The sequence below is a fragment of the Eptatretus burgeri genome, chromosome 7 (genome assembly GCF_056783735.1).
Source record: "Eptatretus burgeri isolate ZD-2024b chromosome 7, Ebu_testis_v1, whole genome shotgun sequence".
Lineage (NCBI taxonomy): Eukaryota > Metazoa > Chordata > Myxini > Myxiniformes > Myxinidae > Eptatretus > Eptatretus burgeri.
Genome location: NC_140967.1, coordinates 9,568,685 through 9,595,267, shown reverse-complemented (window position 1 = coordinate 9,595,267; position 26,583 = coordinate 9,568,685). Strand labels below are relative to the sequence as shown.

Genomic DNA, 26,583 nt, shown 5'->3' with positions numbered 1-26,583 from the left:
GTAGAGCATTTCTGCTTCAACTCATATACTTTGGAAATGAATTGGTGAATTGAGTTCCAGCATCTGGATAAATCATGTCACTCATTTTCCTTTTAGTACTATTATAAAGTATCACTTATTGCTCTACCCCACTTCAACTGCTGACTGCTTTCTCCTTTGGCAGCCTGACATTCTCCGTTGATGGCCTGTACCTCTTCACGGCTGATGAAGAGGGCAAGGTGATGTCGTGGTGCCGTCGCGACCACATACGCAACAAGCCTCCCCTCTTTTACTCCTTCCTCAGCGGTTTTGCCGAATAATATCTGGCAGAGTTCATGTTCCTCGACACAACAGGACGACTCGCTTTCTCTGCACGTCGTGCACCGATACTTTATTTTCAATTCAGTCTTTCTTTCCATTCTTATATGTCGAACTTCCTGCTGCTCGTTTTATCCGACCATTCAAAATTGTCATAGATACAAGCAATGAATACGGGGTTGGGGGAGTAGATGGGATTTTTCCAAAAGTTACTTTGTACCTATAATCTTGTAGTGCGATGGGTTTCTTACTGATTGCTTTGTATGTGTAGGGAGAGATGGTCTGTCTTTCCTTCTGCACATTATCAATTCCGGTGTGTGAGAAAGAAGTTACAGTCAAAACAAAATGTCACATCTTCAGCTCAATTTTTTTCGGTAATTATCCGAGCTTTCCGATGACGCCTACTTCAAATGGTCAAAATGCTTTAGTCACGGAATCTTGGAAACAAAACTTTTAATGCTTTACTTGCTCAGAGAAGTTGAGGAAACGTCGGAAGGAACTTTATAAATTCGACCTTAAGGTGCAGAAATCATTTTCCAAGCAGGAGGTATTTGGTCAGTTTGTACCGTGTGCCGTATCACAAGACATACGGTGTTTATTCTCCAGTTTTACAAAAATGCTGCACTTCCTGTCGGGGAATCCTCTTTGGAATAAGTCTGCACGTAACCGAGGAAAAGCTGTGGCGGCTCGTAAGTCCTGCTTTTCCCAGCACGTTCTGCTTCGGTCCAGGTCCGTTACATCACCGCATTCTCCTGAAGGTATCCACCCTGCAATGTCGAACTGCCACTGCAGGTCACTTCTGGTTTACGTTTGTTTGCAATAAGCAGCAGTTATGCAATTGATTGGCTCACTGCTGCAAAACATTTTGAAGTCCAGTCTTTATCAATTGTACACAAGGGTCAGTGTGTTGCAAACTCTTCAAAATGGGTCTACACTAAGGGTCGGTGTTTTATTCTTTTGTTTATATTTTTGCATCGAATTACCAAGGAAATCTGTGTACAGGATTTACCACATTTTGAATAAGTATATATTGGGATAAAGATATGTGAGCGGCTGCTTTCCATGTGGAAGTGTAGCACTCTTGGAATGTCATGTGCAGCCAGGCAACGTGCATGTGTGGGGTTGTGGGGGTGGTGTGGTTGTGGGGAGGGGGGGCGGGTGGAGGGTGGGTTAAGGAGCATATTTGGCACTCATTCACCGTGAGCAAGTTTTACACCATTTTGGTGACTCGTTACAAATTGCTGTTCACCACAGCACACGGAATGCTTTGTATTTCCAGTTGTATAAACCTGTATCATTCCTGCCATGCTTGTGAAATACAAGGATGTATTTTCATATTTAAGTTCAATGAAGAGCAATTGTAAATTTCTGAAAGTGTTTGTGTTTGAAATTCTTTTCCCACCATTCTGCTTTCTTGAGGTTGTGTGTTCATTAATGAGATGTGAACAAATCGATTCCACAGCTGTAAACATTACCAGAGGACGTTTGCATGTTCTGTGGCTTGTGACCTTTGGCAGGGAAAATGTTTTCACAAACGTCGGCATTCCAAACTCTGACCTTTTTCACACGGAACAGGTCAGACATTCGCATTGCACACGGGAATGGTTTGCACCGATGGAGCCGTTCGATGATCGCCGTTACGCCATCTTATCGGTGCGAGTAGAATGTCCGAGTGTTTTGATCAGAGACCCATTCAGGAAAAGACCATCCAAGAGACGTCTGGGTGTGTTGGTGATTAAAAGTACAAAACAGTTTTGAAAGATCATTTCAGTTGAAAAGTCCATTACCCCTTCCTTTCCCCCTTCTCCCCAGCCATCCTCCCCTTCCCGCTCACCGAGACCAATGCACTTTCCAACAGGTGAGGCTTTGTCGCATAAAATCCTCGACCATCGAGTGCTTTTGCTGTTGAAAAGTAGAATCGTGAGTTCAGGGAAACTGGTGGAAACATCTCGCATTTCCATTGCAGATTTCCTCTATCTTTTACCTGCTTTCTTTCACCCGGAAGTTCCAAATTACATCGTGTACCATAGCCAGCTTTACACTGGCGTTGGTGCAGTAAAGTTAAACTTGATTGTGTACGTCTGGAAGAGGTGTGTGAAACCGGACTGCACTAACACACAGGGATCGAGATAGTTCTACCAAAGTGGATTATAAACGGGATAACCAAATTACATGTCATGCATCTGAACATTGCCATGCTTATCGGCATTTTTATTTTCTAATTAAAACTGTTAAGGTTAAACTGTAATTTTTTTTTTTGGTTTTTTTTTTTTGTATTATTTTTCCCCAACCATTTGGCCAAGTCAATGTTGACCACTTTGCACATGTCGGGTCCTGCTCGCAGACTGTGCAAGGTGCACATGTGGCACATAGCACCAGGAAGCCCCTACAGGATGGAGCAGAAAAGTTTCTTCTCCCTGTAGGGGTTTTCCGAGGTAGGCACAGGGGTGACAAGCGGGTCGTCCTTTGCATGAGCCTCGCAGAATGCCATCAGCTCCAGCGATGCCTTCGACACCTGACCCGTCAAACAAGGGATGAGAAAGGAAGTGCCAACTTGGGCAGATATTGAAGACACCTTTCTTATTTTAATGTGATGAACGGTTCATACTGTATGAGGCAATATTAGAGAAAGGTCAGGGAAATGGTTGAGAGGGAAGTACGAGTGATTTGGAGAGAATTTCCATCAATTCAATGGATGTGTAATACATGCGTTGCCCTGAACCATGCTCAGTGGAAAAACCCTCAACTCGAGAGTTTATAGAACACATGACCCCACGCTATCTTAAGAAATGTGGACGTGGGCAGGGTCTATGAGCGGCAAATTTGATTGGTCATGATGACATAAAATGCTTTACTATTTTGCCCAAGTACTGCTCAACTGAAGGATTTTGAAAGTGCTAAAAAAGGTGATTTGTGTTCTCCAGTGTTCAAGTATATACTTAAATTGAAATATAGATTTTTTTTTAAAGGTTGGAGAATTTTTTTTCGGAAGTTAATCGCCATTGATGCAGCTTCTTTTACACCACCTTATCTAACGTATTGCATTAGTTTTTGTTTGTCTCCTCTATGACATTTAAAAAAAACAGTAAGTTTCCTGTTTGGAATGATTTTTTATTTTGGTTGACTGCCAGAGTTTTTAAAAAAAAAATTATCTCACTCCTCTCTCAGCATGCACGATCGGGACAAATTCAGAGCCAAAGTACTGCTAAACTGGGTTTGTTTTCGGATTTGTGTTCAAAATATAACATGAAACGAGTCTGAAGACGACAATGATTCACGAGTGGTATTTGACGATGTAGATTATTTCAGAAGTCAAGGATGAGACTGTGATAATTTTGACCAAGTTATAAAAATGATCAACATGATGTGGTACGAGTGACAGGTTATTAACTGCAAAATGTCGAAAACCCGGTTTCGTTCAACAACTTTAAAAATTTGACCTGTGCATAACCTTTAAAGGTCCCAAAACAATGTTGTGGACATTAAAATAAGGAAACAGGATACGTGCTATAGCTTATTGGAGTTATTTCGTCGAAGAAGGTCGAAAACCCGGTTCGATTCCCACAACTTTGAAAATTTGACCTTTGTGGCCTTCAAAGGTCAAGGATTATGACCTTTGGTGCAAAACTTCCTCTGGAACATTCCAGGAACAATACAACATCATATAGGCTATATGGCATTCCGCACTCTTCGGATTATCCATACTTTGAAGAAATCAGCGTAAAAACAAACTTAAAGGGGGCGCCACGGGCAAGGTGTTCGAGATAGAGCAAAATGGTTTCAAGACTTTAGGTGGGGAATGACCTCAAGATTATGCATAAAAAATAATGTCATCCTAACTCTCAAAGTTTGGGCGGTCGTATTATTTTTATGTCAAAATTCGCAATTTTGTAAGTTTTTGACCTTGGGACGAGAATGAAAAATCGGACAACAAGTTTTCGATAATTCATTTTGCTATTCAAATACCGAAGAACCCATTCTATTCAGTCAATTCCCTCGGAGAAGACAGATTATTAATCCGACTACCCCCTAAAAATGGCTATTTTTGGGGCGTGGCTCCACTCACAATGGGCGTAGCACGCCCTCATCCAGGAAAACACAACTAGACATTGATATGGAACACATAACCAAGTTTCATCAAGATCGGATCAAAGTCCACGGAGTTATGCTCTGAACAGACAGACACACAGACATAACGAATATAGTGGTCACTGGCTGGCACCCGTGAACCAATACAAAACGAAGTTGTTCCTCGATCCGAAACTGACGTTTGGAGACAGGACAGACGTGAACCAATTGCTTCACCCCGCTTTTTGCTTCGCGTGCGTGGGGTAATTAACAGTGCTGTCATTCACATGCAGTAGTTCCTGGCTACTTGTTGCATCATTTCTCAGGATGTGCTTATTCTCCTGATACATTGCCCCAGTATATAATAATACCATTCCTTTCGTGCAGTAAAGGCACATCGGCCTGCCGAGGCAGTTTCGTTAGCAAGGAGTACAGTCCTGGATGGGTCGCAACTTCGACGCAGGTTACCCCGAATGGTTATTACCCCAGTAAGCTGGTACTCCGTTGAGCCGACCTCGGAAGGGTGACAGACTGAGCCAACCCCACCTGATGTTAATTCAACGGTATCAGGGGCTCGAGCTCAAGGACCCTTCGGTCCAAAGCCAGCCACCTTAACTGCCAAGTCAACACCAGCTTTTACCCCTGTATAAAGGGTAGTAATTTCGAATTTCGCCCAGGGTACGAGGACACGAAGTCTGACTACTCTTTCAGAAGATATCGTGGGATCTTGAGGCGCATGAAAAGCTGTTTTGTGGGTGATAATTGGTCTTTCTTCTGTGTTTGTAGAGTCGTGAACAAAGTTTGCACAGTCCTTGCTAAAGGCAGGGAACCGATTTATCATTTGAGGAAAATAATCTCTCATCCAATAATTTTGCACATCTGAGTTCTCAGCACGATGCCGGAATTGAGGACTGGAAAGAGGGAGGTATCGTGCCTTCACAGCTTCCCACAGTATGTCCACACAGTTGCTCGGGATGTATTCCACCTTCATAGCTTCTTCCCTCCTCTCCAAGTTGAGGACTGAAAATTGGGAGCTTTGACATTGTTCCTCATCAAAAATGTATTGATGGCCACATGCTTGGAGTCATTGTCATGTTGGAAATAGCTGGACCCTTGCATCTTTCTGCTTAATGAATACATGTTGCTTCAAAATCTCGTTAAATGGATAACAGTGAATCTGCCTACCCCCATATTTTTGCTGATCGTTTGCACGAAAGAAAAGATGACTCTCCGGCTGATGCACTGTCCCTCATCGATGAGTACAGGGATTGAGACTTTCACCATAGCACCAGCACACAATTACCTACTCTTTTCACATGTCCCAAGGGCAGATGGACCAGCCGGCTTCACATCCCTCCGACGGATTGCACGCTTGACTTAACGCCACAACTGCGAAGCACCAGGGTGATGGTTTATATTTGGAGGGAATTAATGCCAGACTTCACTGAAAGGTGCGTACTTCACCTCTGACCTATCTTGTAACCCATGACATCCTGCTCATAGCACTTAACTGTGTTCAAATAGATGGCTTTACCAAAAACACTAAAGGGCTCACAAAACTTGGGTTTCCTTGTGAGAATGATCTCCAACATGGATGTCGAGTTGGTCTTTCTCCAGTGATGCACGATCTTCTCCGCCAAACTCATGATTCTGATCGAACACTAAAAGGACTTCAAGCAGAAATGTGAGTGACGAGAGCGACTGGCCAAACAGGTGTCGATTGATTGCTTGAGTGGTTTATCACTCGCCCTCCAAGATTCTTTGCACGAAGGCAGCACAGAGGATTACATTTGATCACCGTGGAAAATGTGTTTCTTCAATGTCCTGAGCTGTTCTCAACTTAATTTATTTTACATTTAGAATCATTCAAAACAGCCTGGTTTGCCTTTTTCCTGATCTTCACAGAGAACTTGCCTCTTGTCATTGTAGCAGTTTAAGGATAGGCTCAGAACTTCAATTTGGAGAGAATAGAAAGTTGGAAAGGGAAGTATAATGTCCACAGGCTCCAAGGCTGAATTCTGATGAAGCCTGACACCCACAGGGCAGGAATCAGGCCTGTCCAAACAGGGATAAAGTACTTAGGGAGATAAGGAAGTTAAAAACATCCTCCCAAATATTCAACCAGTTGGCAAATGAAAAGTTCACCCATGCCATGTTGTATCACTCAGCAGGAAGGGAGGGGGGTAAAAGGAAAGGGAACGTTATATGGAATAATGTTGAGGAGGGAGCAGGAGGCAAGTCGGGACGAGGATTGAAAGGTGAAAATACGGACGAGGACGACCCAAAAGTTCCACCATCGTTAGTACATCAGGTGTTAATGGCTCATTTAAAGGGACAAACCTTGATACGATCGATGCTGGCTTCCAATTTGAGCTGTTCCACATCTTTCCGGGCAGCCGCGATGCCGGCCATGTTGCTGCCACTCATGCTTCCAGCCCTCTCAACGATGCCCGGACACCCTGGGGCTCCACTGAGCAAGCGATTAAACTTGGAAGCTTCGGCGATACCACCTTATAACTCTTCTTCAGCCTGCAATCAGGGAAACGAAAGCTAATATTAAACATCATCATTTTCTGGATCTGGGGTAAATAGATTGATGGCGTCAAATCGTTGCCAATGCCCATTGTGCCAAATGAATAACATGAAGGCATAATCGAAGGATTTTAAAAATCTTACACGGACATTTCATCACAAAGATTAATTTTTATATTTGGAGAAAAATATTATTGGGTGATTTAGTCATTGCAATGACCCCACCCCCTCTCCCTCCCTCTCTCTCGCCCCCATGTACAGGTGTTGAGGCTCAATGAAGAGTGGAACCACAAAGGACAACGGGTGGACAGACAGAAAGTGATGTGATGGGGGAAACTGGAGGACAAGAACGTACAGAAGCACTCACTACCACTGAGTGAAGAAGTTGCAAATGAAAGAGGAACAATGGTCTCAAAAGGTGCGGCGAAACCTCAGAGGTAAAATGGGAGATGAGGTGGCTGTGTGCAGCAGGCTTGTTATGGTCATAGACCAAAATAGATATGTCTTCTTTCTTCCCCATTCTTAACAAAACGTTTTGAAAAAGAAAATACACTTCTTCCCAACCCCGACTACTCATTAGCAGCTTAACTGGGTGCATCATGCCATTCATTGCTTCACCACATAACCCCCTCCCCTCTTCTGCAACCACCTTTTCTCACTTCCCTATCTGTACCTTTCCTTCCATCCTTCCTGGGTGGCTCCCAAAACCGCAACGCCACGTTCATACAGCTCCACTTTGAGATGCACTTTCCGCAGCCCTGCTCTCTTTGCTTTCCCTGGTGGTGATGTGCATCTTCACATTGCCAAACTGATCGTGATTCTGAAACAAACCTCGCTTTGCCAAAACTCAGTGTTCGCACAAGGCTGTTAACCCCTCCATGTCTGTTTCTCGTACATCTTTCCACCCGGCAATCGCTATACTCCCCCACCCTCTCAGCTCCCTTTCCTTCCCTTTCTCGAACTATAAACCACCAATATTAGAGGAATCCATTCAAATGGCACGGATCTTCCAAAGTTTGTTTTTGTTCTGGGCATTATGTTCTTAATTATAATTTTTAAAAAGTTCCTTTCATAGGATGTTCCTAATTTCTGTCTCTCCACCCTGAGCTTTCACAAGCCTGACCCTACCCCAGTGGTGCTGTCATTTTTTGTTAACTGCAACCAACACCACCCATGCTTCACATGAATCTTTCCTGACTTTGCAGAACATCAGGTTTTGCATTCCTCTCTGAAAATACCTAATGTCTGCATGGTGTCTATCTTACTCTTCTTCTTCTTCTTATTCTTCTTATTCTTCTTAAATGGCCACAATTATTTGCATGTTCTTGTGGAACTGGCTAGGGGAAGGTTTTGACCCAAATCTTTCACGAACTGGCTGGCTGGGCCTGCCGCTCGACTAAGTAGAGTAGGAATTTGTCATTTATTAATGGGACCAGCGACAACTAACCACCTCTTCATGAAGGACAATCTGGGACCTCTATAACGTGCACCAACTAATGTTGGCAGACAGTATTTCCGTTTAACGTCCATCCAACGGGACGGCACACACATTGATGAATCGCCCGACCTGTGAAAAAGCGGGATGACAATGTACAGCTAGGTCGGGATTTGAACACAGGATAGACAGCTTAGAAGCGAATGTGCGTACCTTTTGGCCATCCCGCCAGCCCATGGTGTCTATCTTCCATGTTGCAATAATGACTCATGCACACACACCATTTTTCTGTGAGCATGAACCGAGTGGTGACCATCCACCCCTACTCTTTCTTCCTATTCTACAACAATTACAACTGCCAGTTGGCTTGGTTGGGCTTGGCTGTACAACAACCAACCACAGCAGTGGCCAAATCTAAAACCTTGTGCATGTTCATGGGTCTCACCCAATCTGTGAAGTTCCCACCACAAATCTCTGCCAATGGTACATCTGGTAATGACAAAGTTTTCTTCTAACCTCTCCTGTTTTTTTTTCTTTCTCTGTCCCACTTGACTCCGCTGACCATTGTTCTCATGAAAGTCCAAGTCTCTTTGGCTGGAGTTAGAGAGCTGCTTCAGCACCACAGACTATAGATCTTTGCTCAGGCCAATTGGCTTGCTTAAAGACATCAACAATCTCCTCCTGATCTAAAATTGACTCTTCTTGGAAAATATATCACAAAAGCCTGTTTTCATGCACCTTTGTTTTTTTTTTCCTGTTTCATCTGCAGCAATCCAATAATGCTCTCGGCTCTCGTACATAGTCCTGCAGCAAGGCGAGTGCTATGAAGCAACTTTCTTTCTCATTATGGATGGCAAACCTGACGGATGACAACGTTAGGCAATTTGACAAGGCTCATAACAAGAATGTGTCCACCCTCAGGTGAGCTGAAAAACATCTGGCTAATTTTAAGTTTGAACTCTCAAACCTGTATCCTTCTTCAGAGTCTTGGTAAGTCTGTCTCCAGTGTATGTTCCGCCCAATCACTCTAAAATACTTTACTCCAGGCTCCATGAGAGATGTCCCTGCAAAGCTCATGGACCCAACCCATAACCATATCCACACACACACACACACACACACACACACACACACACACACACACACACACACACACACACACACACACACACACACACACACACACACACACACACACACACACACACACACACACACACACACACACACACATGGATACTTTGAGACCTGGTAGCTCTCCATTCTATCTCTTGAAACCCACCTATGTGTGCAGATAGCAGCCACCGGCAGCAACTTGCGCACGCAGACACACATAAACACAAAGGTGGAGTTGTTCTGAAGTAGTTCCTCCATCATAGTAATAGTCTGACAGACAGACAGGTGAACGAATTGCTTAACCCTGCCTTGCACTGTTTGTGTGGGTTAAAAAAAAAAAACAGAACAGAAAGAGCACAATGGAAAGCAGGAAACACCATTAGGGTAGAGGGTTCTGAGCCTGCTTCGAGACCTGGGAGATAACAACCAACCACACACACACAGAGACATGCCGGCTTCAGTTCAGCAGAAAATGCACAAGCGCAGGGCTGAAGAAAGGGAAAATATGCTTGCAGTTGCTGAGTCTGCTGCAAAGTTTCAGTCTAAAATTATTGAATGACCAACATATGCTTGCTGTTCATGCCATAGGCTTCTTTATAGAACATCAGTAGTACAGATTAATGAGCAAACAAATGCATCCACAACTGCACGTCCATCCATCGATTGGACCATACTCTGTACAGAGCGTCGGTGCTGCCGAAACAGTCACCTGGGCTCTGAGGCACAATCCTGGACGGCTCGCTACTCCGACGCAGGATACTCAAATGGCTCAATCATCCCAGCAAGCTGGTACTCAATTTTCCAACCTCGGAAGGATGACAGGACAACTGCACCTGTTCAAGAAATTCTCAAATGTGGGAAGAATCTGCAGAAGCATAGCAAATCGTGGATCTGCAGAACGTGTCATGTTGCACTCAAAAGAGGACAGACACCTCCACAGTCTTGGGCCAATGGATTAGCACTGGAAGACATCCCTCCTGAGTTGGAAGATCTGAGGCCACTAGAATTGACACCGATTCGTCAACGTATTCCATTTTTGAAGCTTGTGGGAGTGCCTAGGGGAGGCTAAAAGGTGATCCTTGGCAGTGCTGTCAATAAATCTTCCAAACTACATTCAATTACATCCTTACTACCAAGGCTGCCACAGAATGTTGAAGTTGTGCCACTGAAGCTGAAGTGCAAGTTTGTGTCTAAATGTTACTCTCTGCACAAGTACATATAACCAAAGAAGGTCATGGTGGTGCATCACAAGCTTCAACAACATAACCCACTCGACAATGACATCACTATCTGTCAAGATTGGGAGAGTCAATGGGAAAATGATGATGCAGACCTATGTGAAGCAATGACACTCGAGCATGCATTGATGAGATGGACACTGAAGAAATAGCAATGCCACACGCACAAGTTAGAAGAAGTAGAGAATCTGCAGCCACCAGTCAGACATCATCCACAGTGGCATCTGCATCACCTGTGGGAAATTACTCAGTGCTGCAATGCTTAGCCAGGAGGCATCGTTTCAACATTAGAGATGTCCCTCGAGATGTAAATTGTTTTTTCCATGCTGTTTCTGCCTCCCTACCAGCAGAAGGAATACAAGCCATCAGTGGATCCAACTTTCAAGCTCAGCTGATTAACTTCCTTGGAAACAAGCGAGTTCTCTCATGCACACGATAGTTTCATTCCACGACCAAACACACAAAGAACTGGAAGAGAAGTAGTCGTCCTGCAAAAATCAAAGTTTCAACCAAAGGAAGGAACTTGAAGATGAAGAAGATCAAATAGCCTTTGAACAATCCAGCAAGCTGCATGGCATTCCGTATGATACACTTGTTTAGGAAGAACAACCAGCTAATGTAGAAAACACCTACTCCGTCGCTCCTGGAGAAAATCAAAAGCCATGTCCCTTTCTGCTCGATGATAACTATGAGGAATTGGCAAACCCTTCCAAATATCTACATGGATGTGGTGGATTATCCAAGAACAGGAGCAAGGAAATTGCTCCCAAGAAATACTTCAGTCAAAGACTCTTGGATGTTGATGGGAGGTTCGTCAAAGATGGAGACTATTTACTGGTGGCACAGTTCACATGAGAATTCAAACTAGTTGAGGATGATCTTCAAATATCATTGCGATAGACTCGTGGGAAAACATTTCAAAATTTGTACTGTTGGATTTACTAATCATGGTTCGTCAACTCGGACTATCATCCTGGTTCTTGACACTTTCAGCTGCAGACATGCAAGGCCCGAGGTTATTCAGAGTATTGCTCGCCAGTATGGAAAATATGGACAGATGATGATGATGATGTGAAGAGTATGCCATGGGGAAAAAATTTCAATGGTTGTGATGCAATCCTGAAACTGCTGCTCGTCAGTTTCAGCACCATCTTTACCTGTTCTTCAAATAATTTATTGGAGCAAGGAGTAAGCTTATTGGTGAACTGCAGGACTACGTGATCCATGTAGAATTCCAGGTTCGTGGTTCACTCCGTGCTCACACAATTCTGTGGATCACAGATGCTCCAAAGCTGGATCATCCCAGCGAGCATAGCAAATCGTGGATCTGCAGTGGATCTGTCAAATGAGATGAGGAAGTCGCTTCATTCATTGACAAGTACCAGATGTGACAAGTACCATCCCAGAATATGAAAGCGGCTTTGAAGAACCTTGTGCTTTCTGTCCAAAAACATGTACATTCGAAAACCTGTCCTCGGAGTGGAAAATGCAGATTCAGATTCCCACACCCATCAACAGAGCCAGATCACATTGTTGGAGCAAGACTACTTGATGAGAAACAGGCAGTGCTCCCGAGAGTCAAAGAAACCATGGACAACACAGAAGTTGCCAAAAACATTTCACTGTATGATTTGCTGCAGATGTCATGAGTAGATCCATATCAGTACAAAAAGAAAGCCTGGTGTTTGCTTAATGGTTAAGGTAGCTGGCTTAAGATCTTCAGGTCTTGAGTTTCAGCCAGTGACGTTCCGTTGAAATAAACACGAGGTGGGTTGACTCAGCCTGTCATCCTTCTGAGGTCAGCAAAATGTGTACCAGCTTACTGGTATCGGGGGCACTGCATCAGCGGCACAGCTGCACTTCCAGAAAATTATGCAACCAGCAGCCACAGGCTGTATAGGAAACAACAAGTACAAACTGGAATTTCAGCTCACCAAAACTGGAAAACGGATTGTTCTGCAGTAACAGCCATCTGCGACAACAACAACCTCAAGACAACAATATCATGAGAACATAGATTTAACACCAGAAGCACGACCCACCAGCTCCACGCTTCACGCTCGCTTCTCTGCAGAACTCGGGAAACATTAATGACTCCTCAGCAATATGGAGAGATGATGAGATCACTAAACAGCAAACATGCAGTATCCATCCATCTATTAGGACCATACTCTGTGCAGAGCGTTGGTGCCGCCGAAGCAGTCTCCTTGACTATTGGGAACAATCCTGGACGGGTCGCCACTCCGACACAGTATACCAGCATGCTGGCACTCATTTTGCCGACCTCGGAAGGATGACAGGCAGAGTCAACCCCACCTGGTGTTAATTCAACAGCTGAGCGGGATTTGAACTCAGGACCCTAGGATCCCAAGCCCACTACCTTAACCATTAAGCCAACACCAGGCATAACATGCAGTATGCAGGTCATAAAATTTCATCATAAATGGTGCAAAGATATGATCTTTTGCTCTGAAGCATGACCAACCGACTCCTGGATACAGGATCTTCTTGAGTGGTCCAGGAGGTGTTGGTAAGAGCCACATCGTCAAGCTGGTGCATTTCGAAACCATGAGGCTGTTGAAGCCACTTTCCGGACATTTGGAACCTGACCACCTTCCAGTGATATTAACTGCATTCACGAGAACAGCAGCTTTTGGAATTGAAGCAATGATGCTGCATTCAGCTCTCGGCTTTTCCCTTGGTCCAACCAGCAAGAAGGAATACCAGCCTGCAAGTAGCGAAAAGGTGAACACATTGTGATCACGCCTGGGAAAACTGAAGCTGATTATTATTGACAAGGTATCGATGGTTGGAGCTGATCTTTTTCATCACATCCATCGCTGCTTGCAGGACAGTGCAGGCGGATCTGACCCAGACTCATGTTTTGGAGGTATAAGTATTTTATCAGAAAGTGACTTATACCAGCAACAACCAGTGAGCCAAAGCCACGTTTTTGGCCTCCCATCAGACAGCTATGCCAGATTGCACGGTTATCCAACCAAGATCCGGACACTTATCCAACCAAATATTCTAGTTTTGTATTTTTAATCAATTTCCTGAATTTCCTGAATCAATTGCACTGTTGTAGCTATCGAGCATCCAGGAAATTATGTTCAGACTATCCTGGTCAACTTTGACTGCAAATGAGTTGGTAAATAAGCCATAGCCAACAGTCCAATACAAACAGACGTATCCTGGTGCCGCGCCAATCGAGCAACTGGAGGTGCAGTTCTTTGCTGGAAGAGGCAGACATTCAGTACAGGGTATACAAGATACAGTTCCTGCTCTCCCTTGCATGGGAATGTACTATTCATAAAGTGCAATGAAAAACTCTTGACACTATTGTCATCTCCATGAAAGGCAATGGCTGTTTCATGCCTGGCCAAGCTTATGTTGACCTGAGTAGAGTTAGAACTCTATTAAGGGTTATATCTGCTTGGATTTGATGCAAGTACAATTCGAGTCAACCCTGTTGTTCAAATTGAAATGTATCGTCTCGACACCACTCAAAGGCCAATATATGAACTGCCTTATTTCTTAACCACCAGTGAAGAATGCCTCAAAATCAACCTGTGAAACAAAAGATCGTATTTACAACATGTGGAAAACACGTGGGCTGACCCTGTCATACCTTTCATTTATATATTGTGCTTTGTTGAGACAGACTTGCAAGATGGACAACACCTCAATGACAGTGCAACAAACACTACCAGGCATTCATTAAGTTCTTCAGAGCAGAAAGACCACGCAGCTCAAATGTAACAAAAGGAGGTATCATGATAATAGCGTCACAATAATTGGCACCTGTCAGTGTGAATCCTGCCATCCTGGGAATCGATGACACAGCAGTCTGTTTCAAAATATGCAACAATGATCAACATTGTAACAGTGTACAGATCGCCATCAATGAGATATCCTCTGTTCAAGGAAAGACTACAGGCCGTGCTGGAATCACAAGACAGAACTGTGGTAATGGTCACACTTGGTGACTCCAACTATGACCTACTGGACTTGCCAGAACATAGCATTCTACAGGTGATGGATTGTCATGCATTTAACCAATCTGGTAAAAGAACGACCACTGACTCAGGGTCACTTTTAGACCATGTCTACATCAACAGAAGACTGCAAATACATGTGCGCAGCTATTATTCAGATCACGATATGGTTTGTGTTCCATTACAGGTGTAGAGCCGATTGTTGGAAATGAGAAGGTGGAATGCCTCGATTCTGTGTTTGCTTCCAAATCTTGGTATGGCCAAGTTCGCAGCAACCTGCACATGGAAGTACGTACTCCTGTCAGGTCAGGTCATATCTCTGAGTTGCTTCAAGTACCATGTGAACCTGTACAACCTGTTCCATGGTTGGGTTGTCAGCAACTCAACCAACTCCCCCACCATGTTTCCTGGTGAGGAGGGTTGGTGGATATGTACACCAAGCAGGATCAAATACAAAACCTGTCAAAGAGCAGAAGAGCTCCTTGTGAGCCACCGACCATTTACATCTGGCATTCCCAACCGTGTCCGAAGACATCCTCCTGCAGTTGGGTGAGCCAGATGGTTGACTGGTTTTTTGCAGTTGGTTTCCTGCAGTTGGTTTCTAGGAGATTGGTGGCAGGATTTGCATTTGGGCCACTGAAAAACACTCTGTTCAGAAACATGTACCGACAAATATCAAACCCAGAAGAACCCACTTCATGGGAGCACCTCCTGTGCAGCTGCCCTTCGCAGGGCAGCTCACTGGATTGATGGGACTGGGGCAAAGCCTTCAGGACCCCAATTCTCTGATGACAGGGGGGGGACCATGGGGTAACCCTGCTGGGTCAGGTTATGTGTGTCGGGGTGGTGCTGAGGTGTCGTCCAGGAGATGGTGGTCTCCTTGGATTAACCTGAAGCGGTCCCTTAAGTTGGGTGCCTGAAATGTCCTCACTCGAAACGACAATGATCACCTGTCTCTGCTGTCATCTGAGCTCCATCATCTGGGTATCAGTATTGCAGCACTTTGAGGTTTGGAGACCGAATAGTGGTGAGATCATGGTAAGTGACTCCACCTACTCCTGGTCTGGTCATTTTAATGATTACCATTCCCAGGAAGTTGTTGTAGCTGTGTCCAACAAGCTGACTCCTATGGTAGTTGTAACATTGATCAACGAGTGTATTATGACACTGAGGATTTGTCACTCTCTGGGTGTCATTTCCCTGGTCTCTGTATATGCTCTGACTGAGGTGATTGATGCCACACTCGAGTCGGTGGTTGATCAGTGCCCCAGGCAAGATACCCTTCTCTTTTATGTTTGCTGACGTTCAAGCAGATGGAAGATGACCTTGGGCAAATGATAGGGTGAACAGTGCAGAAAGTGGATGTGCAAGAGCAGCTCTTTGGGAAACGTGAGCTGATGCCATCCGGTCCAGTTGCAGAATTAGAGTCGAGAGGTGCCAGAAAATTGGACAAATGCAAACGGCAACACATGAATGAAAATATAACAGAAAGACATGAGTCATGATGGATGTGGTCCTGAAAACTTACCTGTAATGACTTCAAGGGGGGAACTGTGTTCCAACATACAATGTGAACCGACTCGGATAAACACACAGGAAATGGCACCTTCTGCATGGAAATCAGCAAACCTCACTTCCATCCACAAGAAGTGTGCAAAAACAGACCGTCTCAACTATAGAGGAGTAAACTTCCTTCGAGCCAATGAAGCCTTTGCAGCTCCTGTGTGAAGCGGGGCCATCAACGTTAAAAACAAAACGCACAGGAAATGGCGCTCTGTGCTGAGGTATGGCGGTGATGACTCGTAATTAACCGTCAACCAGGCACAGATCCCCGGGGGGGTTAAACAGCACCTTTAAATAACACAGGTAAGTTTACTATGTGTATCCATTGATTGCTTCTCCACAAGGAAATCTCAGAAAGGCGATTACACTAATTGTATCAGAAGAACCTTGGAATGGAGGTGTGCAGTGAATCTGAACTTAGGGAGCTGAACCAAGAGAGGGGTGTTTGGAAAAGGGGGTGTCCTGGGGGAGCTTGAGAGGGTTGAAGGGCGGAGAGAGAGCAAAAATAACTGGAAATGAGAGGTGGAAAACAACAAAGTGGAGAGGTTCTCTGTCTTCTACTGCCTCCTTTCTGGTCTTGCATCCTCTTCTCTTTTCCTGCTTTGTCCATCCCAGTAATCTTCAGGGCGCATGTGGGTCCACCATCAATCTCCTTCTGGTGAAACTCCCCAAATCCAGAATCACTTCTCACCTCCACTCATTCGTTCCTCTTTTTTTCCTGCCTGTGGAACAAACCTCTCATCCTCTTCAATATCATTGTTCTCTCCTCAGCTTCAAGATATTTGTTCAGTTCCTCCTCAAGTCACCCCATCCCTCCCAATCCATATCCATTATCTTTTTAGCCTTTGTCGATCCTCCCCAAGCCCATCCCTTCTTTTGCAGGTTAGTGTGTTTCCTCTCCTCGCTCGCTGTCTCTCCATCCTCCTTTCCATTTTTGTTCCATTTCTGCTTCACCCTTCTTTTTTGCTTCCGGTTCTTTCAAGCTCCTTGCTATGCTTGAGCTTGTTTGCTCCTGGTTTATTCATGCCCTGTGTCCTCCTCTCCCTCTGCTTGCTCCAATTCTTCTCACCCGTTCTTCCTCCAAGTGTCCCTCTACCCTCCATTGCGTTCTTTCCATTCTGTTTTTATCCCCCGCCGCGTGGCGGAAGGGGGATATTGTTGTCACCCAGGTTGTCCGTCCGTCCGTCCATCTGTCCGTCAACATTTATAGCCGTGAGTGCGATAACTCATAAACTGTTTGCCATATCGATTTGAAATTTGGGTCACACATGTACCACCTGAAAAGGAAGAACCCCATTGATTTTTGGCGTGGCCGGATCCAAGATGGCCGACTGGGGCGGCCATCTTGAAAAAAATGTTTTTTGTAATAAATGGAAAATCGCTTATCTGATTTCAATTATTTTTGGTTACTACGTTCCTCACCCCTGGGTAACTTTTTCGAGATGATGACCAAATGGTGTCTTGTTTCCAATTCACCTCCCTCATTATCTGGAATATGTATGACCTTTTTCATTCAATGGCGGGTGATTCCCCATCTCTGATGGTATATTTATTTTTTGCAACTCCATATGTGTAATGCAAGGCACTCTGTCTGTCAGTCTTTTTGTGTGATCGAGGAACAACTTAATTGCTATTGAATTTTACACTTGGAACATTGAAGAACACAAATCGGTTTCGCAGTTGTTTGGCTCTTAATTTGAGAAATTGTACAGTCTCTTCCCAAGGGCACGTGCACACAGTGCGGTAATTCAATTGCTGGTCTGTCTGTCTGTCTGTCAAAATTGAAAATCATTCTAAACTTAGTTTTTAGGGAAGTCATGGAGGACACAAACACACACGAATAACTAATTTAGCATGTTAAATGAGGTGGTGTAAAAGGGGGTGCATCAGCGTCGGTAAACTTCACATTCAATGGGGTTTGTTTTTAGATCCTCGTGGAGGATCTCTAATAGGCCAGTGGTATAGGTCAGATTTTTTGGTACTTAATCAACCGGCTTGACACAAAGCTACAAGAGGTCTCATATGAAAAGATGATGATTTCAGTAACTCATTTTGCCCTGTTGTCCTCATTTTTTTGGTGTGTGGCCCATGAAATATTCACACCTGAAGGATACCCCCATGAGAAAATTTTGACCATTTCCAAAAATCAGTGAATTAGCCATAACTACAAAGCAATGCGCCCAATTTTTACATGATTGGTATTGAAATGTGCAGAATGAACAGGGGAATACTAGTATTTACGGAATGGAATACTTCTAGATAAATATATGTACATTTGAGTGCTTTTAATAGAAAAAAGACGTAATTTCCGGACCGTTAACTTCGAAAATCATTAACTACAGAAACAAACATCTGCCAATTGTCATATTTTTTTCTTTATTTTATGTGTTCAGTTTACCATATCAATATAATGAGAATATTTTGAAACAAATTTCTACGAGCAAATTATACGATATAATGACTGAAGTTTGCACAAGTGATGTGATAACTATATGTTACACCAATACACATTGTTGTACGAGAAATGAACTAAAACATATATTTTGAGCGAGTGTCCTCGATATGTTCAACCATCACTGTCCGTGTCATTTTGGTCACCATGTGACAGTTCGTTGCCACACTGCCTGTCACTGGTGGCGCGATGCACTCTTTAGTGCAAGGCAAACTGTCTTGTGAGCAGCTGCAGCTGTTGGTACATGGTTCACTACCACGGCATGAATACACAAGACCATCTATCATCTTCGCTAATGTGGGTCCATCAAACAATGTGGGATGCAGCACACCTTCTCCTCTGTACCATCCACGACCCTCTGGTGTGGGAATTTCTGGATTTTCCAGGTGGGCATTCATCCATACTCGGGTTTGGTGAACGGATCTCTTCACATGTTCGAGAAAAGCTGGTTCGGACGGAGGCAACTTATGCACTGGGACATCTTTGGTCGCTGCGAGTTTCTCCCGAAGATCATTCAAATTTGTGTGTGCATCCATATATTTCCCTTGAGAATCATACATGGCACTGACTAAATGTCTTGAAGCAGCCATTGCCTCCTGGAGATCGTCAGTGGCAAGGACTTCGAGGTGTGGACCATTATTCTGAAGATGCAGTGTCTTCATAGCTTTCCATGCTTTCTTTTTACCATAGCCGAAGAATGCTGAGACAGAGTCACATCCTGTCAGGGCATGAAACGCAGGAAGCCGGGTACACATTTCTGGAAGCAAGCTGTAACATATCTGATGGACTGGGATAAGCTTGCATCCTGCTGATGTTCTTTTCTCTATCCATATTTCGGCAGTGTCCCTAAACTGTGGAAAGTAGTGGACTGCTAAGGCAAGCACATCAGTGTCTGCTGATTTGATTGTAATGGACCCACGCACATTGTTACGTCTGAACTCATCATCGGCATGCTTCACATGAAGAAATATCCGAGAATCTGCCTCTTCCTGCATTGATGCGAGTTGACTGTCATGATACATTCCTGCAGATGAAGGGCATGCTGTATGCGAACCATCAGAGAAGCCACCAGCCAAATAGATCCACTTTTCTTGGTGATCTGAAAGTTCTTTTGCCGCTGGTGCATGTTGCGTGACGTGACTACAGATGAAGTGTGTCAAGGTGGATTTGTTTGATGATAGAGCCTGAATTTCGTCCATTGTGGTACTGGGCGTCCAGCAATGACTTGGTAGATTTGGGATCCACCAGCATCAGCAATGCGTCTCGTTCTTTCCTCTGTCCTCACAGAATTGACATAATCATATTGGTCGAAGACGTCGATGAGGGTGTGGTGTGTTTTGATGCAATGATGCAACTGGTTTAGGTAACACTGCGCCAAGTTACCAAACGTACCACCATTTCCACCCAGGATATGGAGTTCAGCCATAGCATCCCTGATGTACACGCTGCGATGTTGGTTATCACTGGCAGTGTTTTCGTCCTCTTCATCGACTAAGCCCTCGAGAATATGCCCTAGTTCTACTTTGGTGTTCTTCCGTGAAGCTCCATCTTCATGAAAGATAGTTGTCGGAACAGACGTAATGGGATAGCTCAGGACGTGCTTCATGTTCAGGTCAGGGCGAACTTGAGTCAATAGCAAAGCACGGCGGAAAACCATTTCCGGGTTGATTGCAACCAATGCTTTTTGACCCAAAATCAGGATTTTTGTTTTCTTTTTGGAAATCGAAAACGTTTTGAGTTTGGATTTTGGGATTGGCTGGTACATGCTTCTCTGCCCCCCAGTGCAAAGAGATTCTGTGATGTACTCTTCCATCTGTCTTTCCCCAGGTCGTGGACAGACAACAAGGACTTCTGAATATCCTTGGAAGCGATGACACCACTTGATATATTCACAAGATGTTCATCTGGATGATCAGTGGTCCGGAACGGATGTGTCATATTGTCTTCTACATGACAAATCAATCGCTGTACATGCTGTTCATCACGGTTCAGAGCTGCAGGGCGCATTTGTTCATGACCCATGTCGTCCTTGTGGATGGTTCCACTTCTGGATCGTATGGCAGATGCATATTCTTCCAAGCTTTGTCGTGTGATTGTCCACCGAAGTAGTGCAGACTCCTTTCTCGTTAGGCCAACAATATCACCGCTGCTCTTAGCATCCCGAATGACAGTCGATTCAACGCCCATATCGCTCCATACACCATTAAAAGTGCCTGCTGCTCGTCGTATCGCAAACTTGCCTTCTTTGAAAGCTTCATGGACATCAGCTGGTAGTTCCGTCATATCCAACAGGTAGATGGGAGTCCACCTTGAATAATTTGTTCGGTCGGTTGCGAACAAGTATGGCGTCATGTCTAGAACTGTGGAGAGATGCAGACACCAGTCTCCTTCTCGTTCAGCTCTTATGTTCCTTAGCAAGATTTGGATTGTGTCCAGGTACGTCATCCAAAACTGGAACGTTGGTGATCTTGCACAACCCAATTCTCTGAAATCTGTCAGTAGTGGGAGTCGATAATTTTCTGAAATGGTCCAAATATTCAGACGGGTGTATCCTTCAAATGTGAATATTTCATGGACCGCACACCAAAATATGAGGACAACAGGGATAAATGTGTTACTGAGATCACCATCTTTCATATGAGACCTGTTGTAGCTTTGTGTCAAGCCGGTTGAGTAAACTCCTAAAATATAGCCCTTTATCGAGGTTTCCCGCTGGCCTATAAGTCTTACTCACGTTGTTGTTCTTCATCTTCTTCTTGTGGACTTTTTTGTTTCACAACCGACAGTTTTCATTGAAACTTCCTGAAACTTGGCATATACATGTAAAAATACCCTGTGCAGACAGTAACAATCTCCGATTTTGAAAACTCCTCCTAGAAAAAAAGTTATGACGTCAAAATGTCTCTGCAAATAGAAATGGCCTAAAAAATTATCTCTGAAACTGGGCAAGCTGTTTGAATTCTGTTTGTGGGAATCGAATGGGGCATTAGCAGAGATGAATTACCGCACATATGGTACATCACTATGACGTCATATCAATTATTATGACGTCATTCCTATTTTTTGACATTTTTTGTTTCACAACCCAGAGTTTTCATCGGATCTTCGTGAAACTTGCCATGTATATGCAGAAAGCCCACGCGCAGGCAGTAACCATCTCCGATTTTGGAAATTCTTCAACGAAAAAAGTTGACGTCATATCGCCGCTAATGGAAATCGCCTATACCATTATCTCCGAAACTAGGCAAGCTGTTTGAATTTTGTTTGCGGGAATCAAGCCGGGCATTAGCACAGATCATTTATCGCAAACCTGATACATCACAATGACGTCATATTTGTTTTTATGACGTCATTAAGAGGACGAGGATCTTAACTCATTTGAGCTTGTTTTTCTTCATCCTTTCAAACTTTTTTTCTATTTCAATCAAATTATACATTTGAACACGAGAACACAAATAACCTTGTTTGCACTTCCAAAAACATTCAATTTAGTTATACATTAGCAAAAAAAAAACTTTCATGGCCAATATACAATTCGCTATACCATGACACAGTATACACCGTCTTGACCAATCAAATTTGCCACTCGTGCTTTCAGGGTATGGGAACTGTGAGATGATGATTCTTCTAATAATCTGCATCCAATAAAGTCCCATGTCCTTTTTTTCCCCCCCATTCTGTTCTGGCTCTTCTACGAAACTCGATTTGGCATGAAAAAAAAATCAGTCCACTCGATTACAGGACAGTAAACAAAGTCATGGGATGTGTTCCATTACCAATCAACTTATAGAGTGCTCGCTAAATCACTTAAGCACTCAAGCAAGCACTCCAACAAAACGGTTGATAAGAAATGGCTGGCTTTGCAAGCGATAGCAAGCTGCTTGGTAATGGAACTCAGCCCTAGATAAGCTGCTTAATCACAGCAGATGTTGTCTTACTTTTTCTTGAATGACATGATGTCCATCAGTTTAGATTGCATCATGAGTCATCAACACTGCATTTGCTGCTCTTGGAGGCTCCGAATGAATAAGAGGTCAGAGACCTACACAAGAAGTCGATATACAACTCTGAATCGTAATTTTGGACCTCCTTCTCCCAGTGGAGGTTGGGGTGTCTCAAGACAGCTTTTTAGGGACACATTTGTTCCTCTTGTACGTAAATAACTTGTCCAGTGCCCTACATAACACACTTTTCTTCTTTGCAGATTCCATGGTGTCACGCATTTTCCCATCCCAATGACAGAGCAGCTGCATCCCTCTCTGTGGACCTGGATACAATCGGATGCTGGTCTCCCACTTGTTTGAAATTGTCGTTCGAACCAGGCAAACTGGGTCCAAATGCCCACGGCTCACAATTTCCATTGCCAGGTATAGTACCACCACTACCAAAAGTGGATGGAGGTTATGTTTTCACCCTATCTGTTTGTCTGTGAGCAGGATATCTCAAAAAAAGTTGTGGACGGATTCGGACGAAACTTGGTGTGCGGGTTGGGGGTGTGCCAAAGACTGTAATTATTGGATTTTTGTTGAAGATCCGGATCTGGATACAATCAAAAATTTTGAAGTGAATCTTCACCATTGAGAGATCGGGCCGAAAACGATATATATATCACGAGATCTCAAAAAGTTGTGGACGGATTGTGACAAAACTTGGTGGATGAGATGGGTAGGTGACGACAAGCCGATTCGATTTTGGTTCAAGTCTGGATCCAGATCCGGCCTATCAGTGGGATACAAAATGTAAACTAATCAGCCTGACGGAGGTATACGTTCTACTGAGTGCCCTTCTCGCTGTTCATGTTTACGGAGATTGTACAACGGAATACTCGTTTGAAAATTGATGTTGGCCACACCAGGGGCGAGGTACCAAGAGTTCATGAAATGCATTTTTTACAGGAATCGTAGACAAGGGCTCATGGAGCAGTGCTCAGTTGTGGGTTAGAAAGGCTCTTTTAATCAATGAATATGAAAATTTCAATTTGAAATAACCCTCGGCTCGGTGGACTTGTGTTTCAATATTGATGTTTTATATTCCCGAACTAATATGGTATAAACTCCCAACGCACTATCCCTACCCTTGCAAGGAATTTTATATGCACAGGAGGAGGCCATTCGGTCCATTATGGCTGCACCACACCAATACCAGATTTTAAATAAATCCGTCAATGCCCTTGTGGCTCCTGAGGACATTTGTTAAATCAGAGAAAATCTCACGTTCTTACCATGTCTCTTTGGTGAACTCGCGTATTACTACGTATCTCGAGCGAACCCAAAAAGTATAATCTGGGACAACCACACACCAAAGCTGGCCTCCAGAGCCAGCCACAGATCGGGAGTCCTCCATCGCTCGGCCATTCATTGGAAAATTGCACATACTTGCAGCCTGCAAAGATGTTGGCCGTAGCTTTGTGGAGTACTGCTCTCTCATCTGGACTGGGGCTCTCAACATTATTACCGACACCGAAGGTGGACAGGTTATGTTTTTACCCCTGGCTGTCTGTTTGTTTGTCTGTGAGCAGGATATCTCAAAAAGTTGTGCACGGATTCGGACAAAATTTGGTAGACACGTTGGGTGTGTGTCAAGGACGAAATGCTTACGTTTTGGTGAAGATTCGGATATGAGCATGTATTTTTAATTCCCAAGTGATTCTTCACCATTGAGAGATTGGGACAAAAACGATGTACAACATGAAATTTCAAAACCTTGCTGGAGTTGGGTAGGTGACGTGAACAAGCCAATGATAGTTTGGTTCTGGTATGGATCGAGATCCGGCCTCTCAGTGGGATCCAAAATGTCAACTGTTCAGCCTTGCGGAGGTATGCGCTCTCCCGAGTGCCATTCCAGTTGGCATCTGAAATCGTACTAAAGCACAAGGACGGTTGCTCACACATCACCAACTGATTGATGACTTCTTTGTTTTTACCTTTTCTCCATTGGTCTAACTCCATCTGCTCACTCAGCCTGACTCTCCCCCCACCCCCTCCACCACCCTCCCACATCCCCAGCTTCTCCAACATCCATGCGTTCTTTAAGTAATAACCCCCCTGTCCCCTCCCCTCCTGGATAAACTCCAAAAACGAACCCACACCTGCTTTATGGAACCACCTTCCTGACTTGGTTCAATTGCACTCTTCTCTTGAGAGCTTAAAGCATGCTGTGCACCACTACCTCATGTCATACCCATCCATAATCCTTATCCTAATCTTTCATATCCCATTAACCCTACATACTATCTTATTTGTAGGTTTGTTTTCTTCCCTCCCCTCCATTCCCTTAATCATTGTGTCCAACTGTGGCCCCACTCACCCACTGTCCCACTACCAGTTCATTGCTTTTTTCTGAAATCCTCCGTCACCTCGCTGTTCCATGAGCCTCGATTTTGTTTAGAAATAGAAAACCTTGCTCTCACCTCACAAAGCTCTCCACTCCAACACACTCCAACCTGCAATTCACTCCAATACACAATATACACTCACCCGGGAACACCTTCCACTCCACACTGAACTCCAATATGCAATATACACTCCACCTCGGAATGCACTTAACTCTACACCTCACTCCAATACATAGTATACACTCCACCCAAGCATGCACTCTAGAGTCTAGTTACACCGCACCGCACCCCCTCTTCACCGCACTGCAAGGCATTCCACTACCAACCACACCGTGACGCACTCCCCACCCCCGCCACCCCCTCGCTAGAATTCTCATCCCAGGCTGTGCTGTCCTTACTCTGTACGAACGGGACAAGATGAAGAACCCAAACCCCCAGCCGCTCACCTCGTGCGTTTTCACGTCCTCCTAAACCAGCACGTGCTGGGTGCGGGCGGATCGGGACAAGAGGATGTAAGGAGTACGGGGGAAACGGGCAAGAGGGGGATCGTGAGACGAGACGCTGGATAAAGGGAGAGGGAGGGAGACGGGCGGTGTCACGGAAAGATAAACTGAGGAAACGAGCGCTGCGTGGATGAAAATGCGGCTTGGGAGATGGATGGGACATAATATCAAGATAAGAAAACCCAATCGCACATATTCCTGAATTACCGTGACATGGACAGGAAAACGCATCACATGGTATCTATAGCGGTGCCACAAGGAGAACACGACGATGACTCGTTATCAATGGAATGCGGAGAGGAGACGCCGCCACCGTGACGTCAACTTACGTTACCGAGGGAATCCTCCGCGATGCTGCAGCAAGGGCGCGCGCATCTGCTCAGCTACGCCTCCTCGAGTCAGCTTTTCTAGCGCCGCCCCTTCGGTACAGATTTCTTGGATGGTTTGTTTACCTCTGCGCTGTCCTTGAACTCGCGTGTCCACACAACCTCCGAGGATCACGGAGGAGCTTCACGAACTGACAGTGAGAAAACCTCACTCCTCAGCAGGTAAATAATGCGCCAAAGGTTGTTTGTTTGTTGTGGAATTGAAACAAGCCGATTTCACTCAATCAATGTGATATCGAATCACATGACGAAGGCACTGGAAACACCCGGATCTCCTCCCAGCTTCACACTCGATACGTAACACGTGACTCGTGACCTCACAGCTTCCAACAACAACACTTTTTTAAAGATTTATCACATTCACCCCACCTCTAAAGTTCAACCAAATATTTCCAAAGATATTCAGGAGGGCCTCTGATCCGTTCAGATCGCCGCAATGGGGACTCTTGAACTGATGACGAGGGTCCAGTTGCACTCGTTTCCTCGGCTAAAGTCTGTTTCTCTGCCGTAGGAGAATTGCTCGGTGGTACCTCTCCATTTTCGAAACCTGCCTGCTGTTGCTCCACAGGTAGGGCATCACCCATCACGTTCCCAGGTGGAACATCACCGGGAGGTGCCAAATGTCACAGTGAGACGGTGGTCTCCCGGCCATCAGAAAGTT

General features: G+C 44.5%; 2 protein-coding genes across 12 annotated transcripts in view; one reads left to right on the top strand and one right to left on the bottom strand.

Annotated features, from left to right (window-relative positions):
• The window catches only part of LYST (lysosomal trafficking regulator), a 346,449-nt gene extending 345,535 nt beyond the window's left edge, over positions 1 to 914 (top strand). For all 7 annotated transcript variants that reach the window (XM_085887393.1, XM_085887392.1, XM_085887391.1 and 4 more), the window contains one exon: positions 164 to 914. In XM_085887393.1, coding sequence (XP_085743519.1) covers positions 164 to 299 — 136 coding nt within the window. In that variant the 3' untranslated portion in view covers positions 300 to 914. The remainder of the gene's footprint in view (positions 1 to 163) is intronic.
• On the bottom strand, positions 848 to 26,337 carry LOC147022642 (guanine nucleotide-binding protein G(I)/G(S)/G(O) subunit gamma-2-like). Of its 5 annotated transcripts, none has more exons than XM_085887401.1 (3): positions 25,866 to 26,337; positions 6,706 to 6,894; positions 848 to 2,812 (listed from the first exon to the last, which is right to left on the bottom strand). In XM_085887401.1, the coding sequence occupies exons 2-3, from the start codon at positions 6,790 to 6,792 to the stop codon at positions 2,684 to 2,686; spliced, it is 216 nt and encodes a 71-aa protein (XP_085743527.1). In that variant the 5' UTR covers positions 6,793 to 6,894; positions 25,866 to 26,337; the 3' UTR covers positions 848 to 2,683. The 5 variants fall into 5 exon arrangements, with proteins under 5 accessions (XP_085743527.1, XP_085743529.1, XP_085743526.1 ...); XM_085887403.1 differs by having other exon boundaries at positions 25,744 to 25,866; XM_085887400.1 differs by lacking the exon at positions 25,866 to 26,337 and adding an exon at positions 25,480 to 25,711.
• Between the last annotated feature and the right edge of the window lie 246 nt (positions 26,338 to 26,583).

Coding starts and splice junctions, on each gene's coding strand:
- LOC147022642 (XM_085887401.1), bottom strand. CDS start 6,792: ATGAGTGGCAGCAACATGGCCGGCATCGCGGCTGCCCGGAAAGATGTG. Junction 2,813..6,705: donor CCAGCATCGATCGTATCAAG/GTTTGTCCCTTT, acceptor TTGACGGGTCAG/GTGTCGAAGGCATCGCTGGA.